The 17,465-nt window shown below is 39.2% G+C and overlaps 1 protein-coding gene across 1 annotated transcript in view; it reads right to left on the reverse strand.

Annotated features, from left to right (window-relative positions):
* DPP10 (dipeptidyl peptidase like 10) overlaps window positions 1-17,465 on the reverse strand; it is a gene marked incomplete at its 5' end in the record, with an annotated part of 252,705 nt that overhangs the window by 126,449 nt on the left and 108,791 nt on the right. The window contains one exon of the mRNA XM_083864842.1: window positions 6,168-6,262. Coding sequence (XP_083720968.1) covers window positions 6,168-6,262 — 95 coding nt within the window. The remainder of the gene's footprint in view (window positions 1-6,167; window positions 6,263-17,465) is intronic.

Genomic DNA, 17,465 nt, shown 5'->3' on the forward strand with positions numbered 1-17,465 from the left:
ACATGTTAAAATATTCTTTTTCCATAGTTTCAGTATGGTGGTTTTAAGTGAAGTAATGTATCACAGTTAAAACTGATTTAAAGAAATGTTCACTGTTGTGGAGTTTACTTATTTGTTGGGTTTGTTTTGGTTTTTTTTTTCCTTTAGTTTTACCCCTCCTGCTGTTTCAGTTTCTTGTGCTTCTATTTTCCCCAGAAACTTTCATCTTCCACACTCCTTCTTCTCCAGTTTTTGTTTAATGCACCCTTTAGGGCTTGGTGGCAACACCACTAACCTAGGAAATTACCCATCTCTCTACTGCACACCTACATCTGCATCAGAAATTTAACTTAAAGGTGTAGCAGAATCTCAGTGGGTGGGAATTCATCAGCACTCACAGGTATCCAGCTCAACTGATCAGACAGGCATTGGCCAAATGGCATAAAAGGAGTCAGGTGGGATGGAATTGCAGGAGCTGCAAGAGGAGAAGGCATTTGGCATGTCACAGTTCCCTTGGAAGGCACTGGCAACCCAGGGAACAATGGGATTCTGCCTCACTGCCACTGCTGTAACTGAAAGAAGATGGACCATGAGAAAGCAGCAGAGAGTGGAGCCCAGCAGAAGAGCAAGGCTTGAAACACTGAAAACAGGGAACCTCTGAGAAAGATGGGTTATATTTAGAAAAAATGTGCTGTAATTGGAATGATGGAAAATTTGGGTTTCCAAGGTTACGTTTCTTAATGCAGAGCTTCTTGTGTCACCTGAGCATTTAATCCAGAGCCAGAAATACTGCAATGGCAGATGTTGGAACTGTTAACCCTCAGGTCTCCTGTCCAGATTAAAAGACAAATATGCCTTAAAACATGATCTCAGCTGACTTCCATGCTATGCATGGGTGGCTCTCAAAAACAGGAACCAAATTCCCCAAACCCACCTGGAACAGTAGGAGATAAAAATAGACATGAGCCAACCATGAGCCTTGCACCATGGCCCCCCTGATAGACAAGAACCTCTAACCAGTCAGTCAGAAGCTTTTCCCTCACATTTCCCAGGAACACTGACATAGTTAACCCTTAACTATATCCAGGAACAATCTTACCAGGAATATTATTTAGAGAAATCCGACACAGAATTGCCATAACCTGACAGTTTTGCATTTTTTATGGTGAAACCTCCTTCACTTAGACAAAAATGACCAAACCACAGTGACTGCAGACCCTTCCATCTGTCAGCCTTTCCCACCTCGATGCACAGTGGTGCACTGCAACAATAAACCCTTCCCCATAAAACCCCTCTACTGAAAAGGCTGTGCTGAGGAGGGTTATTGGACACTTAGAGGAGTATGGGAGAGCAGACAGAGTGTTACAATATTCATAACCACCTATTTACTACATGTGTGGGTCATAAAATGTCCAGCATTGTAACAACTATTAATATTTATGTGGTTATATAATGCTATTTAATGCATTTACTATTATTCACCCTTTCATTAATCTCTTATGCAAGGGTCTTAAAATATAAGCATGTAAACTGCTCTTGCAATTAAATCTTCATTAATCAACAAAGGAACTGTAATTGCATTATGATGCTGCCCTGAGTTTCCTGTCAGAAGAGGGAGGGGATGTGGTGGTGGGGAGCACAAAACAAAACAAAAAAAGTATCAAAAGGAAGAGAACAGTAGGGCTGTTTATGAGCAACTCTCTGTAAAACACCACAAAAGGGTCCCTGCCAAAATCTCTGCTCTCATTCTCTGCTTTTGGCTGCAAGGCCTCCACAGGGCTTTCACAGCTTGGCCATGATCCCTGAGCCAGGACTGCTCCTGCTCTGTCACCCTTCTGACACCATGAGCAGCCAGCAAGGTCCTTCCCTCTCCATCTTTGTGTACAGCAACACAACACACAACAGGCTCCAGGGGATGCTCCTGACAAGCCTGGAAACAGGTCTGAAACTCAGCAATAATTGTTTGCTGTGCCTCACAGTGTAGTTTGCCTTTGAGCTTGGAAAGAGTTGTGGAAAGGCACTGAAATCAAGGGGCACAGCGAGGCAGGAATTACTGGGTGTTAGAAGGGTCCAAAGTGTACAGCTGAGGGAAAGCTGTAGTAAACACAGGACCCTTCTGTATATAAATACAGAGCTCACAAACTGAAAACAATTCCACTTGTATTGCCTGGTATTGAAAACAATCACCAGATTCACAATATATCCCATCATCCACATTCAAAAGACTGGGGGAGTCCCAGCAGACTCAGTTCTGACAGAGGATCCCAAGTGTTAAGGGTGCATGCACAGTATCTGAATACATGCACCTCAAGAGCATTGAAACTGAGGGCTAACAAAAGTCTTACCACTTTCATAAGTCCAGCTTTTTTTAAGAGGGAGAAATTAAGGCAGAACTTCTGCAGGTTTCTTTCAGAGAATTCAACACATTTGGAAAGTTCCACACCAGAACACACAGTCCCTTACACACATTTTCTGTCCTCTTTGTGCTTGCTTTTTCCATTTTGTTTTAAGGGCTGTTGTAGGGGTAAGGGTTGTAAAAAAAGACTTGAGAAGATGAGGTAGAATAAGGAACCAGACGGACAACTTTCCCTGAATCCATGTGGTCCTCCATGCTCTCCTCTCCAGCTTGTGGCTGGGCTGTGTGTGAACCTGCTCTTACTGACCTTATGGAACAGCTGATGGCAAAAACATTAAATAAAATGCTTGCTAAATACTGACATTTCTTAGCTAATTGTGGCATAATGCCACTGATTTTGGAAGTGTAAAGTGCAATAAAGCATTGCCAAATGCTGAAAAACTGGTAGGCTTGTCACTTAGGCTCACAGTGATAGGCAGCCCAGATAGATGATGGAGAACATATTGTAATCATGTATCGAGGCTGCATCTCAAACACCAGGAGGCCACACAGTGATTAATGTCTAGAGCTTTTTCTGGCTCCTCTTAACAGGAGACTTGCCCAGCCTCCAGCTGTGAACATTTATATGCCGCTGGCTAAGGATATTAACTGTTTATTAGACAGCTGAAACAGGAGGCACTGCATGGATACAATCAGAGGAAAATGTGTATTAGAACATATCCTTAAATAATAATACCCAGAGATGTTAACAGATTTTTTTTTTTGTGCTTTGCAACCTACCCTTTTCACTTATGGCTCTGTATTTGTTACCCACAATATTGCTTTGCTGATAGTTTAATTATATAAAGACCAGACTGTTTTACTGATTGATTACAGAAAAGGATTCCATTCCAGAAGGACAAATGAAGGGCAAGAATTTATTCTACTTCTAAATAAAACCTGATTATACTGGAAAAAAAGTACTTGGGATAGAACTTGGGATAGATACTTCCCCTGTATAAGAGAAGTGGGCATCCTAGAATGTCAAAACACTAGCCTTTCTTCTTTCCAGGTGCGTGATTATTACTAATGGTACTTTTAAAGATTGGGGGGTTTTGGTACCTTTATATATGTTAACATAGGGGTTTAAATAAAAACAACCCTGCAACCTGCTTTTTTGATGATATACCTACTTAGTGAACACAGCAGATCCTCATTAGGGATATCTGGCTTCTACATAATAAGCAACAAGGATAAAAGATGTGTACTTTGCAGGAGAGTGGCAGTCTCTAGGATGCAAAAGAAGAGCCAGTGATCTGTGCCCAGAGGAAGATTGCTTCAGGGGCTGAGCAATGAGGGGAGAAAAAGAAAATCTCCTCTGAGCTGCTGATTCAAACACAGTCCAATCAGGAGTGGAAAAGAGTCATTACTTGCCCCTTGCCTCTGCACAAGGAGTTTATCACAGCAGTTCAATTTTCCATGGACAATTATCAACATTACGAGGAAAACCCTGCCACTTCTGTGGCTGCTTGAGCAAAGGCAAACAGGAGAGCAAAGGCACACTGAAATCAGACTAATAACTCCCATCAAAAGGTGACTCTTCCATGACTAAAACCCATTGATAGGGAAAAATGAAGGAACTTGCATTCTCCCTGCCTATGTTGGATCTCTGCTGTATTTTTTATTAATCCAAGACATCTCTGCAGAGTCATTAAACCACCACCATTCTAATTATGCACCGATGATTAAGCAGATGTGACACTGAGCGAGGAAGATGTTTGATTAATGATCCAGGTGTCTAACTTTAGAAGATTACATTTAGCAGTGCAAATTTGGGGACACTCAAGCTCAGAAGAACAGGACAGCTTTTGATTTCAGCCCACCTCAGTAATGTTACCCTGTTAGGATTGTTGGCCACTGTGTCAACAGACAGCACAGAACATTTCCCACTGTTCTCTTCCAAACATACACAAAGAAACTTGCTAAAAACTCTGTTTTCAGCTTTTTATTATACTTCCTCCATATGAATACTAATTGCTGGAATTGACTTTCTTTAAGTATAACACTCTCAACTTTTGGCTGTGTAAAGGGAGGAACTCTGCAGGAAAAAATGCACTTAGGTTTTTTTTTATTATTTTTTCCACCTGTAATTGCTAAACAGTTGCTTGAATATTATCTATTTTTCATAATTTCCCCACATTTCTAATTAAGAGGAGAATATCTAGTGTCTAGAGCTCACTGGATATGTGTGAATGGAGGATAAATCAGTTCCATAAAAAGCCCAGAGAAGAACAACTTTGCAGAATGAGGCGACACTCATAGAGTGAAGCAGCTTGTCCTTCCCACCCCATCATCAGCTGGTGAGGCTGGTGTGGCATTAATGGCCTGAAATGAATGCCTGGCTGGCTTGGCACGCTGGCATCAAACCCCACAGGACAGACACTCCCAGCCAAAAGTGTGCGAGTTCATCTGTGAGGTGACTCAAGTCTTGTCGCTAAGGTCACATTTCACAGCCAGGGGTGCCCAGGCAGCTGCTGGCGCTCAAGTTGAGCACTGAAGGCACCTGACACAGACCTCGCTGGCCAGGCAGCTCACAGTGTTTGCTCACGTACACTGAAATAAATGAGTAACAGGAAAAGGGCTTCTTAATCCTTTAGAGTTTGTACTTTACAGTAATTCATCCTTCCACCCACTTTTAATTGTGTCTGACAGCCTTTTTTGGGCTAAGAGGTCCCCTGAGGCACATCCCAGCATTTGGAAGGGTGCAGCTCACAGAAGGGGAGTCACATACACCCACCCCATTAAAATGTAATTCTCTCCTCCATTCTCCTCCACCTTTACACTGACCTAGGAAATCAGCATCAAATTCTTTCTCCTGAAGTGTTACTCTCCTCTTTCTTGTTTGAGGAGTTAGAAGTAAAGGTCACCTGAGGCTTTGTGCTTTGAAAAGAGGAATCTCTATCAGCAAAGGCCAGGAACAGACCAGGAATAAAATCAGCCCTTGCCACAGAGTGCTGATGAAAATGAATCTTCTTTTTTGAGTCTGCAGGTGTAAAAGATTTTATTAAATTAAAAGTACAGGGATTAACAATAACAGCCAGTGGTCTGCATGGAGTATTTATGAGGAAAGATTGACAAGCCACACAATTATGCTGCAAAACCCTGATAAATAAGAATTACAGGGTGGAATGTAAGTGGTATCCCTGAGAGTAACAGTGCCAAGCAAAGAAAAAAAAAAAAAAAAAAAAAAAAAGGCAGACTGAAGTATTAAAGTCCTTCTTAATAATTACTGTTAGTCAGAAACATCCCTGTATACATCCTTTATTGGTCAAGAGGAATAATCTCCAATCATCTAATCCACCATTAAAGCACAGAGAAACAACTAAACCAGAGATTAACATGACATTTTTCTTTGCATATCTACTTCCCTTAAGGAAAATATTCCTATGAATCTTTAGCAATTTCTTCCTTTTCTAATTGTGAAAAACTCTCAACATTTAAGTAGCATTCCCAACTTTTATGAAATAATTTTTCCTAATAGACATAAGGTAGATTCCCCAGCACATATTCCAAGCACGACCCATCCTTCAGATAGTCTGAACAAAGCACAACCACCAGGAAATCCTTCAACATCTTGGTTATTTACACATAGGTTGAATAAAACAATGAATAATTTCATTCAGAAATCATTCACTGACAGAGGAATGGATTATATTTTTCATTTATATACAGTCTAGGTTATGTACCAATCTTCTCTAACTTTTTATATATTGTACTCTCTTCCCTCCTGTTACAAGAAATAAATGTTAGCAGACTTCCACAGAGAAAGAAGCAAATAATATATATTACTTACAAAAGTTGTGTTTTCCAGTAATAATGTGGTTGTATTTGTTTCTACATTCAGTTCAACAACATGTCCATTCCTGGTTTTATACACCACTGCTGTATCTGCAATAACAAAGAAATAAGCAGTTAGCAAACACACTGAGAATTTAATACATCTGTAGAGAGAACCGGCATGTTCAATTAATTAGAGTATCCTTATTACAACACACAAACAACACAGAAGTTTTGTTGATTTGCCTCATGAGCTTCACAATTACCAGTTTATGCCCCATAGCAAGTTCTCTTCATTCAGTACATCTGTGTTTTGGCCATATACTGAAGTTTTGCAAAAAACCAAAGGATTTTGTTGGACATCACATTCACATGTCTCCTTAGAAGTGATTCCAACAAAACTTTTGTACTGGTCTCTATTTCTGGTGACTGGATGGACGAAGTTATAACTATTTTAAGACAGTCCATACTCTGTGTGATTCATGCTGGGCCTCAGAATACTGAATTTTCTTGTGAACTGAATGTTAGGAGGGTTAAAGCTTGCAAGGGCCACTTGCAAAACATTTAAAATACTGTGGCATGAACTGTTGCAACTTCTTCCTTTTTACCCCTCACTTGATTCATCATTTCTTGTGAGAAAAATAATCTAACACATCTCAAGAAAAAAAAATAATTAAATTAATTGGGATTTCTATGAAAAATACTTTATATTTGCTTGTATCAAAACTTGCAAAGTTACCAAGAAATACACAGTTACTACATTAGCCTTGAGAAAAAAAAGGTTCCAAATTTTCCATAATTTGTAACAAGATTGAATAGATTAAGTGCTCATTCTCTCAGATTATCTAAAACCCATGTAAGAGATTTATACTTAATTAAATGAAACAATTTTATTATAAAAATGTAAAAAGCAGAAGAAAAGTTCCAAATTAAGCCTAAAGGAAATAAAAATAAATTCCCTGATCCTCAGTAATGCCTGAGAAATTAATTACAGATCCCTGAATTTTATGAAGTGGGAAGTAAACATGACTGGAGAAAAAGGTTATGCTATCATAAAAAAAAAAAATGCTTGGCTTATTCAGAAAAATGTAGCTCTATTTTAATTGACTCCACAGGAACTCGAGATGTACAGCACAGTGAATGTCCTCTGGTATGTTCTGTAAAATTAATGAAGCCTCATTTGAAGAGCTTACTAAGCTATTTTAGGACCGTGGCTGGGAAGAAGAGGGGTGGGATTGATGGAGTTTAGGACAGTATTATTAGAGCTGCTGTTTAGGAAGGCAAATCAGATTGTGAACTGTGGAATTAACAGCAGCTCCTCTTAAAGAGAAAATATTTCAAATATTCACTTTGAATAAAAAGGAACAGCACTTCCTAGACAGTTGTTTGGTTTCAGGTTATCAATCAGAGAACATGGTAGTTTCTGCAGCTTCCTTCAGGCTGTTTTGCATGTATTCTTCTTCTAGGAACCCCAGCCCTGGAAATCTCCAGTGACACTGGATCATGGTGCTGAGTGTTACAGAAAAAATGAAGTTGTCTGGCTAAAGGGCTGTCCCCAGATATGGTTGAACCAAATTGTGAGAAATGGCATAAATAACCCAGAGACACTGAACAGCAGTGCTCCAAACCATGCATTTTGACCCCATAGGTGACACTGATGTGCTGCCCAAATCCAAAGGAGTACAGAATGTTACTCCACATTTATCTACTCTCCTACATGTCATTTGCCAACAGGACTTACAACATTGTGCCTCATTAACTAATCCTACCAAAACAAATTCACTCAAAAAGAGAACTTTCCCTTAAAATGCCTAAAAGGACCACAAATAAAATACACAGTCCTGAGGCTCTTCTTGCAAGTCCCTCACAAGGAATGAAACAACATTTGGAATGGCAAATACTGTGAGAGACACAAATAAATTAGTCCCTTTGCTCTATAGTTAGAAGAAAATTTACTCAATCAATCAGAGCAGAAAACTGAGTCAGACCTCTTGAAAAGCCAGGCTTTGCTGGACACTAATTATACCTCTCTCTGAACTTGGATTCAGTAGTTAACTCCTCAAGTGCATAAACCAAAAATGAATGCTTGCAAAATGTATGGAGGTTCTCAGGTAAAAGATTATATCAAAATCCCATGTAGACACAGAGCATAACAGTCTTCAAAAGTAATCACAGTAATTAAGATGGAAGTCCCATTCCAATCAATAGTTTTTCAGGCTGGATAATGTGATATTTGACGGTCACACCACATGACACTGATTTTTTTCATTGATAGCTCAATGCTCACTAAGAGCCATAAACACACTCTGTGGGTTTTTTAAAATTTTGTTACCTAGAGTCAGAAATTCTGAAAAAAGAAAACAACACCCAGTCCTTAGCCTTGTCCATTTGCACAGCTGATGGATTTGTTTTGTTTATTTTCTTGGTGCCTTCACCACAAGGAGGTTCAGGGACCTCTGACACTTCAGAGAGGTAGAGTTCTTACTTCAAAGAAATTCTCATTTAATTTGAAACAAAGAGTAGTGTCCTGTGAAAAGCTCTCAGCTGGGCACAAATTGCAGCCCTGAAGAGCCACATTATTGATCTGAAGACATCACTAGAATAAAAAGCATCCTGTCTTAAGCAAAGGAGAACGTGAGGACGCTCTGTAAAGAAGATGTGCTATCAGGTCACCAGCCCTGGATGATGCACAGAAAAACAGTCTGAGAAACAACTGATTGAAAATCTCCTAGATATAATTGTTCTCAAATTTCTGAAAAGTTTGGAAACTCCAGAGCATTGAATAACTGATTATTTTATTCTGTTCTACTAAAACATGAACACAGACAACCAAGGATCTGTATATAAGTTATCCTGACATCAGTACCAAATAAAATAAAGGCACGATAAATCCAGGATTCTTCCCACAAAAATAGTGGCTGGCAATATAATTAACACCTAACAGCACTTTACAGAATATAGATCTTGTTAAAAAAATTTGAGAATGTTCTATTTGATAGGGGTAACTCTACTGAAACTGTGTATTGGGTTTTTACCCAAGGTATTTGATTTATTTTATGACATCCAAAGCTTACATTAAGCAGAATTAATGGGACACACATCAGGAGGATTAAAAACAGTATCACTAAAAAAACCAAAGAGGTAGACAGGGTTATTATACACAACTATCTTTGGGAAGAATTGATTCCATCTTGATTTTTGACCTTATTTCTAAAGCTGACTGAGAAGGAAGCTGCCTAGTGGACACACAGATCTGCAGGACAACTTGATGCTCAACAGGTTTTCTACAACTTATTTGGCTTTCACAAAGAATGCAATGCCAAATAAAATATTATATGAAAACGAACTCAGACAAAATTCTGGGATTGTCACAGCAGAATAAATTCACCTTAGTCAACAACATCCTCTTACAGAATTGTACTAGCTGCAGAACCAACGGTAATTTATTTTATCATTGCAAGGCTAAATGTCCAAATTCTTATGCTATTGCATGTTTTTAAAAGTAAATACTTTCATCATCTGCCCTATCTTTAGGCATAGAACATGGAATATATCTTCTGCTGAAATGATCAATCCATACATTTTAAATCACAGTTTGGATGTATATATGAATAATATAAATATACCCCTCAGTGACAGCACTATTACATAGATACAGCACCATTATAATCTCAAGTATTTTTTTAAATAAAAGGAGGATTTTTAATAAATAGCTTCACTAAGACTATTGTTTCTGGTTTAGGTTTAAACTGCTGGGGTTTATTTAAGATCAGGGTATGAGTTGGCAGGAAATGCAGCTCTATACTCTGCCTGGCGTAATATAAATTGTTCCAGAGAATGTCAAAGTACAGGCAAACTATCATAAAATGAAAAGAAATCAATGCAAAACTTTTCCTACTTGACAAGCAGCTTGACCCCCATCAATTCTGCAATAATTTCTTTACCTCCACTTATTGAATTTACTTGCATTTATTGAATTGACAACAGGCTACCATGTCCTAAATGCTACAGAAATCTTTTGTAGCACTCACAGTTACACATGCTATGTTCACATGAACCAAAAGAAAAAAATCCAGGTCCTTGTAAATTCTAATGAAAAATCCAGTATTGTTTAGGGGGAAAATGGACTAACTTCCATCCTTAAATACATCCACATCACTGCAAATCAGTCCCTGAATTGTTCTAGTGCAAGAATTTGGCCCAGGGTCTATATGGCCTTTAATGATTTAGCTTCCTGACAGCAGGACACTGAATGGTGGTGGTTTATTTGAAAAGTATAAACTCTAGTTTCACATTTCACATTTTCTAGTTTCCATGAAATTAAGCAACTCATTATTTAAATTACACAGACTGACTTGAAAGCACACACTACCACATACGTTCTCTAGAATTTTAATGCAGTGTTCTATTCACTTTCACATCAATATTGATCCAACTTCTATTAGTTGGAAGTTTTCCTCTTTGATAGGTGGCATTTTTATCTTTAGACCTCTATGTTACATAAAAAGCTCCAGGCTGCTTAACACATTTATTCTTTTTCTCCCATGGAGCAATTCCAAGAGTCTCCCTGTATGCCTGAAGATGTTGACACAGGTGCTGAATGCATAATTCAGCAGCAAGTCAAGAGAAGGGAGTTGTGTCCTTCAGGTGAATGAGCAAAGGGCATGTGAAAGGTTTTATTATTTCTGCAGGTCTCTAAATCTGGGTTTTCACAAGAGATTGCAGACCGATAGAGATATGAGAGATGATCAATCAACTAAGTACTGAAAGTCATCTGTGTTGTACTTGGAAAGAACCAACAGCTTCAGGAACAAGTGGGGCTTCCTTGATAAAGTATATAAGCAGGAATCCTGCCCTGGATGAACTTTAGGAAATTATGAAAACACACAGAAGCATCACAGGCTCACTAAAGCCACGGGACTTAGAAGATTACTGAATCTGAGCCTCCACTATTCTGTGCATATTTCATCTTAGCCAGGCATGACCTGCATTTCTACCTAGTCTATTCCATTCTCAGAGGTTTTAAGTGATGATTTTTGCCCTATGAATACACATTGAGTTATTCTTCAGCCCCAAATAGGCATCATGGAACCCAAGTATTTTAAAACTAAAAGCTGCCTGGCCTGTAAATCTACCTTGCCATCATGTTCACTGAGATTAATGTGAATAACCTTTGCAGCTGCTAGCACTGCAAGGAGTGCAGTGACAAGGAGCAAGAGAATCAACAGCACTTCTTTGAGTGTAAAAACACCTGATTCTCACTGAATTCACAGTACAGTTAATGTACATTTTGTTTGCCTAACAAAAGTAATTTGGCAAAATATTTGCTAGATTTTTATTACTTGTAGATAAAAGGCTTATTTCATGGTAACTCCTAAGAGAAGCTTGTGTGAATTAATCAATTTCAATGGATCCAGGCCAAGACCAACTTGCTAGAACCTGGCTCAGAAGTGGTTTAGAATTTAGTAGTACTGATATTGAATAGTTTGATGAAAAAACTGATTTGTAAAGAAGGTACACAGACTGTTAATTGCTGGTTATTTGCACAGAGCACTGTAAATCTTAGCCTGAGCTAATTGTCCAAAGGAGATCAGCACTCACTTTTGTGCATAGAAACCATTGGGTATTAAGGCAATTTATCAAACAGTCTTGAGAGAGCAAGTAGCTTCTAAAAAGTGAAGGAAAGAGAAGGAAATAATTCAGGCAATGCTGAAAATCTGTTCCACAGTATCTAGAATAAGGAGGCCTCAGGGTAGTCTTCTGAAATTGCTGACAGTGTTAACCTGAAGATTGTTAATGCTTGTTTTCCCACTGAAATTATTTACTGAGTTTGGGTTTGTTTAGCTGAAATTCTGCTTTGCAGCACAAACAGCAGCATTAGCAAGTCAGACTCCTACTTTTCCTCATATTTTATGTTTTTTCAAATGCAGACATGCAAGAAGCTTGATACCTTGCAGTCAACACATATGTCCATCAGCCTTTGCTGTACACGGTATTATTAGAACTGCAGATGGCATTTCATCAAATTAATTATAGAAAATGTCATGCTAATTAAAATAGAGAATGCTGTCTGTTTTAATAAACAGGGGGTGCTAGACAATACTTTGTCTAATGAAGTGTTTGCTAATTAAATAAAATAGTAATTTACAAAGATATTAGAGATACAGACCAAATTTCAATATGTTAGGAAAATCACTTGCCAGCTGGGCGAGATTTCCACTGCTCTTCTAAAAGTTTAGGTTGTTCTTAGCAATGCTCTCAAGACAAAAATTATTCTGCATTAGTTTTATAATGCAATGTACTCCTCCAGACAATCCTTTAGTGTACAAAACATTTCCTGTTCAAAATGGCTTGCAAAGTTGTACACACAGGTAATTCCTGTTCTTTCTGATCCCTACTTCCTTTTCCCTTCTATGCCCAATGCAAACAAAGCAAAATCCAGAGATCCCATAGTGCAGCAGCTATAGGAATGGAGGTGGCAGAGTGAGAGTACAAAAGAATTAGCTCTGCTCTTCCTACCTTCCTGCACTTCAGAATAAAGTGACCAGGCATGGATTGACTTAGAAAATTCAAATTTCCATCCATACTCAATGTATCTCCCTCTTTTCCTAATCTGCTCATTGGTTTGCAGAGCAAGTCAAGCTCAATTCAGGATAATTTTCAGTGGTCCCAGTTACTTTAGCATATCAATGTATGAAAATCTTCAACTATGCTCAACAGCCAATATTCATTTATGAAATTGATTTCTTCCTTGTCATGGAACTGCACAAGATCATGTCTCAGTATCACACAACCCGTGCCCACTTCAGACAGAACAGAGGGACCAGACAGCTCCTGAATATTAACAAATCCACTGGGGGATTGATTTACAAGAAAGAAAACAACCCAACAATTAAATACATAGTGCAGTGGAGCCAAGCCTCTGGAGTTTGAACTGAAGCAGATGAGGAAACATTCACTGCAGAGCTGTGGGAGGAAATAAGGAGGACAGTGACCAACAGTCACAGGTCGTAATGTCTGTGACAAGCTCAGCTGGAAGAACATCATTGCTGCCTATGTCGCTTCTAGACATGCTGGAAAGATGGAAACACAAGGGAATTACTTCACAAAGACAACAAAGAGGCAAATAAATTGAAATGACCACAGAGACTGCAACTGAATAAAGCTGCAGTGACTGTCCTGGGGTTCCATCCAGACACGTTGTGCAATCCAGGTGTGCTGTCAGCTCAGTTTTCACAGCAGAACTAAACCATATATTCCTTTACTCTGTACTGCAATGGTAATGGAAAGCTGTTCTAATTCAGAAATTTCCAAGTTTTTCCTAGAAGTTTATCAAATCACTTGTAACTTAAGTTGTAACTGTTTGAGGGCTCTGGTCCTGCTATCCATGGCATAGAGCAGTTGTTGAAGATATTTCTTCTCCAGTATTCCTGGATGAACAAACTGCCATGGAGTTCTCTTCTGCTCCCCTGGTACTCTGCTTGGGAGTGAGCACAGCCCCTCTACATGGATCTGCTCACCCAAAACTTCTCAAATCAAGGCTCCCCAGCAGGGTCTGTCTCACTTTCTGTTTCAAGAGCACACTCAGAATAACACAGCTACACCTGAGCTTCAGCTTTCCAAAATCATAATCTGCAAGCAACATGTTCACATCGTTTAAGGAGTTGTCTAACAATTAGAAAAAGTTGCAAGAAAATAGAGTTGTGCCATTATTATTCTCCTAGAAGAGGAATTAAAAGCCTCCCTCATTTTAAAAAACAATTGGTCAAAGCACTACAAAGTGAATTACAAAAATAAATGAAAATGCAAAGATCTAAGTGTGTGTCAGAATAAATGGGAGGCAGTTATCTAACCCAAAGAGCAATGAGTTGATGGACTAAAGCACAAAATGTGACTGTTTCTACCATTCCTCCCCATGCTTTCCCCATCCCACTATCCATAATGCAGAAATCTCCATCTGTATCTCTGTCATCACTTGGAGGAAAATGTCAGGGATATTCGTTCCCCCTCTTAGAGCAAAGCATAAAACATGATTTCATTGTGTTAAAAGCGAGGATAATAGATTTCAGTCTATTAGTCCATTCCAATTTGTTTGAAGTGCAATTAACAGTAAATCAGGGCCAAAAGAAAGGAAGGGGAAGTGGCTGCATTCATGGCAGAGCCTTTCTTCTAGGCCACACCGCTCCCCGAGTGCCACACAACTTTGGGTACCTACATTTTTCTTTAGCCATTCTCTATGTTAAAAAAAAGAGACAGAGACAGAGAGAGAACCTTCAAATCAGACAAACTGCTAAAAACTTTTAAAGGTGATGAGCGGTGAAACTTCTAACAACACTTTGGTTTTCTCAGCCCACATCACACGCTGGTGAAACATCTAACATTGATATTTTGCCAGCTCCAAAATTCCGACTAAACTCCTCAGTTTTCCCAACTACTTGGAAACATTTTTGCTCTCTTGCACTGCACCAAGGGCCATCACTGAGCCAGCTTGGCAATGGGCTCAGACAGCTGTTGTCCAAACAGTGTACATGTCCCCGGACTACTGAGAAAATTAGGGAACAAATTCTCCGTTTCAGTCACACATCCTACTCCAGCCTCTTCCCCAGAGGGATAATAAAGCACCACAATAGAGCAGCACTTCTCTGGCAGCCTTGGGAGTTGACCTTTCTGTGAGCCAAGCCAGATGGAACACGGACAGCTCCACCGTGGAGCCGGCAGCGTGGCCGGGGCCGGATCTCACACAGACTGCTGAATTGGCAAGGCTACACTCTGGAGGAGACAGTCATTTCAATGAAGGGAGATTTATATGCTTCTCTCTACTCCTGTACAATTGCAAATTCTAATAAAACTGAGTATTTCAGCTTGCAATAGGAATGTGACCTGCCTAAGGCTTCCAAACAATCTCTCTGAAGGCTCACCATCACCCCACTCCTGCAGTGCTTCGGATGTGACTGGCATTTCCTAGAAAAGCCCAACAAGTGAGAAATTAAAATTCAGTGGCTATGTACATATCCCAGTAAAAGGCCAGTCTTTGGAGCAGCCGTAGGGCTGCACAGTTTTCTCACTCCCTTTTGTCCCCATGAGGGTATCTCAGCACGCTGACTCAGGCAGAGCTGGTGGCTCCGTGCCCAGCACCAGGCTCAGGCAGTGACAACATCACAGCAATGACATCCACACGGCCTCAGGGCTGTCCTTAACAAGCTCTGTAACTCAGCTCCTGAGAGTCTGGCACACCCAGCAGACCACATCCAAGGCAAACAAGGTCATGGAGTAGGATTTCCAGGTGTACATTGACAATGCTGAAAATTTTTGTTTTATTTTATACTACTGAAGGACAAAGTATTTTTATTATAACAGTAAACAAAGGTAGGCAACTTTCTGTTCACAATTACTTAACTTGCTTCTTCCAAATCTCATTCTGATTTATAAGAACGTGTTGATTAAATGAAGATCATTAGCTGGAAAAAATTATCATGCACCCAGTAATATATAAATCACACCAAGGCACTGTTTTGAGATTTTATTTGTATCTTTTAATGAACCTTAAATACTTGTCTATATTAAATTATTTCATCTGCACTTTAAATAGAAATTACAGATTCAAGACTCACATGTGCCATTATGATTTTTAGCCCAGAAATATTAAATCCTGTGTATCTAAATTCAACTCACAAAATGAAAGCAATTTCGGTGCTGTTTTCATACGTGTTCATCACCTACCATACCACTGAAGTTCTTGGGAAATAACCATGCCAGGTAATTGGAAAATTAAACGGTGAGTTTGTAGGTATCTAATCAGCATAGATATGGCAACACAGATTTGGCACCAGCATTTGAAAACACTGGCAGAATTTCCTTTGGCACCCATTCATTTTGGATGCCATTGTTTCGTCTGTACATGTAATTCCACTGTTCTGCTGGAGTGTGGGGAATTGGACAGGCAGTGCCAGGGACTCAGGATCACCAGGACAGTGCAGGGCTTGACCCAACAGGACCTGCCCTGCCTGGCACACTCTGGGTAAACTCCGTAAGAGCAGGGAGCAGGTCTGGAGTGGAAATGACCTAGGAAAGTGTCTTACCCTCAGGATTCAAACAGAAGACTCAGGTGTAAGCTCAAACTCACACAAACAAGCCTTCTGATCAAAACACATCAGCATTAAGCCTGTCATACTGGCCTGGAAAGGATTCTGATTGCATTTCAGAGCACTCGCCAACAGATTTTATTTGGCTGAAAGATGAAGTCTCAGTTCCAAATGGAAAGAGACACAAGCAATTAAGTCTCTATCTTAACATCATCATGTGCTTCACTTTGCTCCTTTCAGAACTACAAAGGTGACGCATTGGTAAGGGACATTTTGTGCTGCTTATCTCTACAATTAATTTAAAATAAAACGTAGCTGAACGGGAATGTTACAAGAAGAAGGAAATCAAGGAGAGGTTGAACAATGGCATTCTTGGCAAGCCAGCAACTGTTCTTTACCAGCACGAACACTGAGTGGCAATTTGACAGTGTACCCAACAAATGGAGGAGCACAGGCCTCCTCCAGGTGTGATGTGCAAGAGAAACAGTAGAATTGTTCTCAATGCTTTAGTCATACATGAGTTTCAAAGAGTAAATACTTAAATTATGTTTCCAAATTTATCCTAATAATTATGCCATGGAATTATACCTCTTACCTGCTTCTGATCAGAGGATTCAAGCTATTCAGCTTTTGTTTTCCATTTGAATTAGGCTCCCATTTCAGATTAACATTATTATTAATTTGATTAATTTCTGGTTTTCCCTAAGTAAAAGTGTCATTTTTTCATTGAAACTCTGACTTCATTAGTAAGTCCATACTTGCTCAGTAACTGCTTCAGACACATAGAAATATTCTGTTCAAAGTTTAATTCACCTGTCTGGACTTTTTTATTTTTGTACCATAAAAAAGGAGGACAGTATCTGGAAGAATTGAATAAAATAGAGTGCCACAGCTGAAAAATACATACCTGGTGCTCATAATTAGCAATTATTAAATGGAGCTATAATAAGCACCATTATGCTATGAAGAAAGCCCGGATAAGAAGATTCTTGCATTTTCTCCTCTACTCCATTACCAAGGATATAAGGGCATGAAAGAAGAGCTGATCCAAATACATTAACAGGAACAAAATCTGTTTTGGTGTAACTCTGCCTTTGGCAGAACATCCATATTTCCACGCTTAAACATTTTGCTTTGGAAGAATATTAAACATCTTTCTAAATGAAGGATTTACAATATGTTTACACTTACTCATTTTTATCATCTTGTCCTGGGTTGCAGTGTAGGATGTA

The sequence above is a fragment of the Zosterops lateralis genome (genome assembly GCF_965231275.1).
Source record: "Zosterops lateralis genome assembly, chromosome: 7".
Taxonomy (NCBI): domain Eukaryota; kingdom Metazoa; phylum Chordata; class Aves; order Passeriformes; family Zosteropidae; genus Zosterops; species Zosterops lateralis.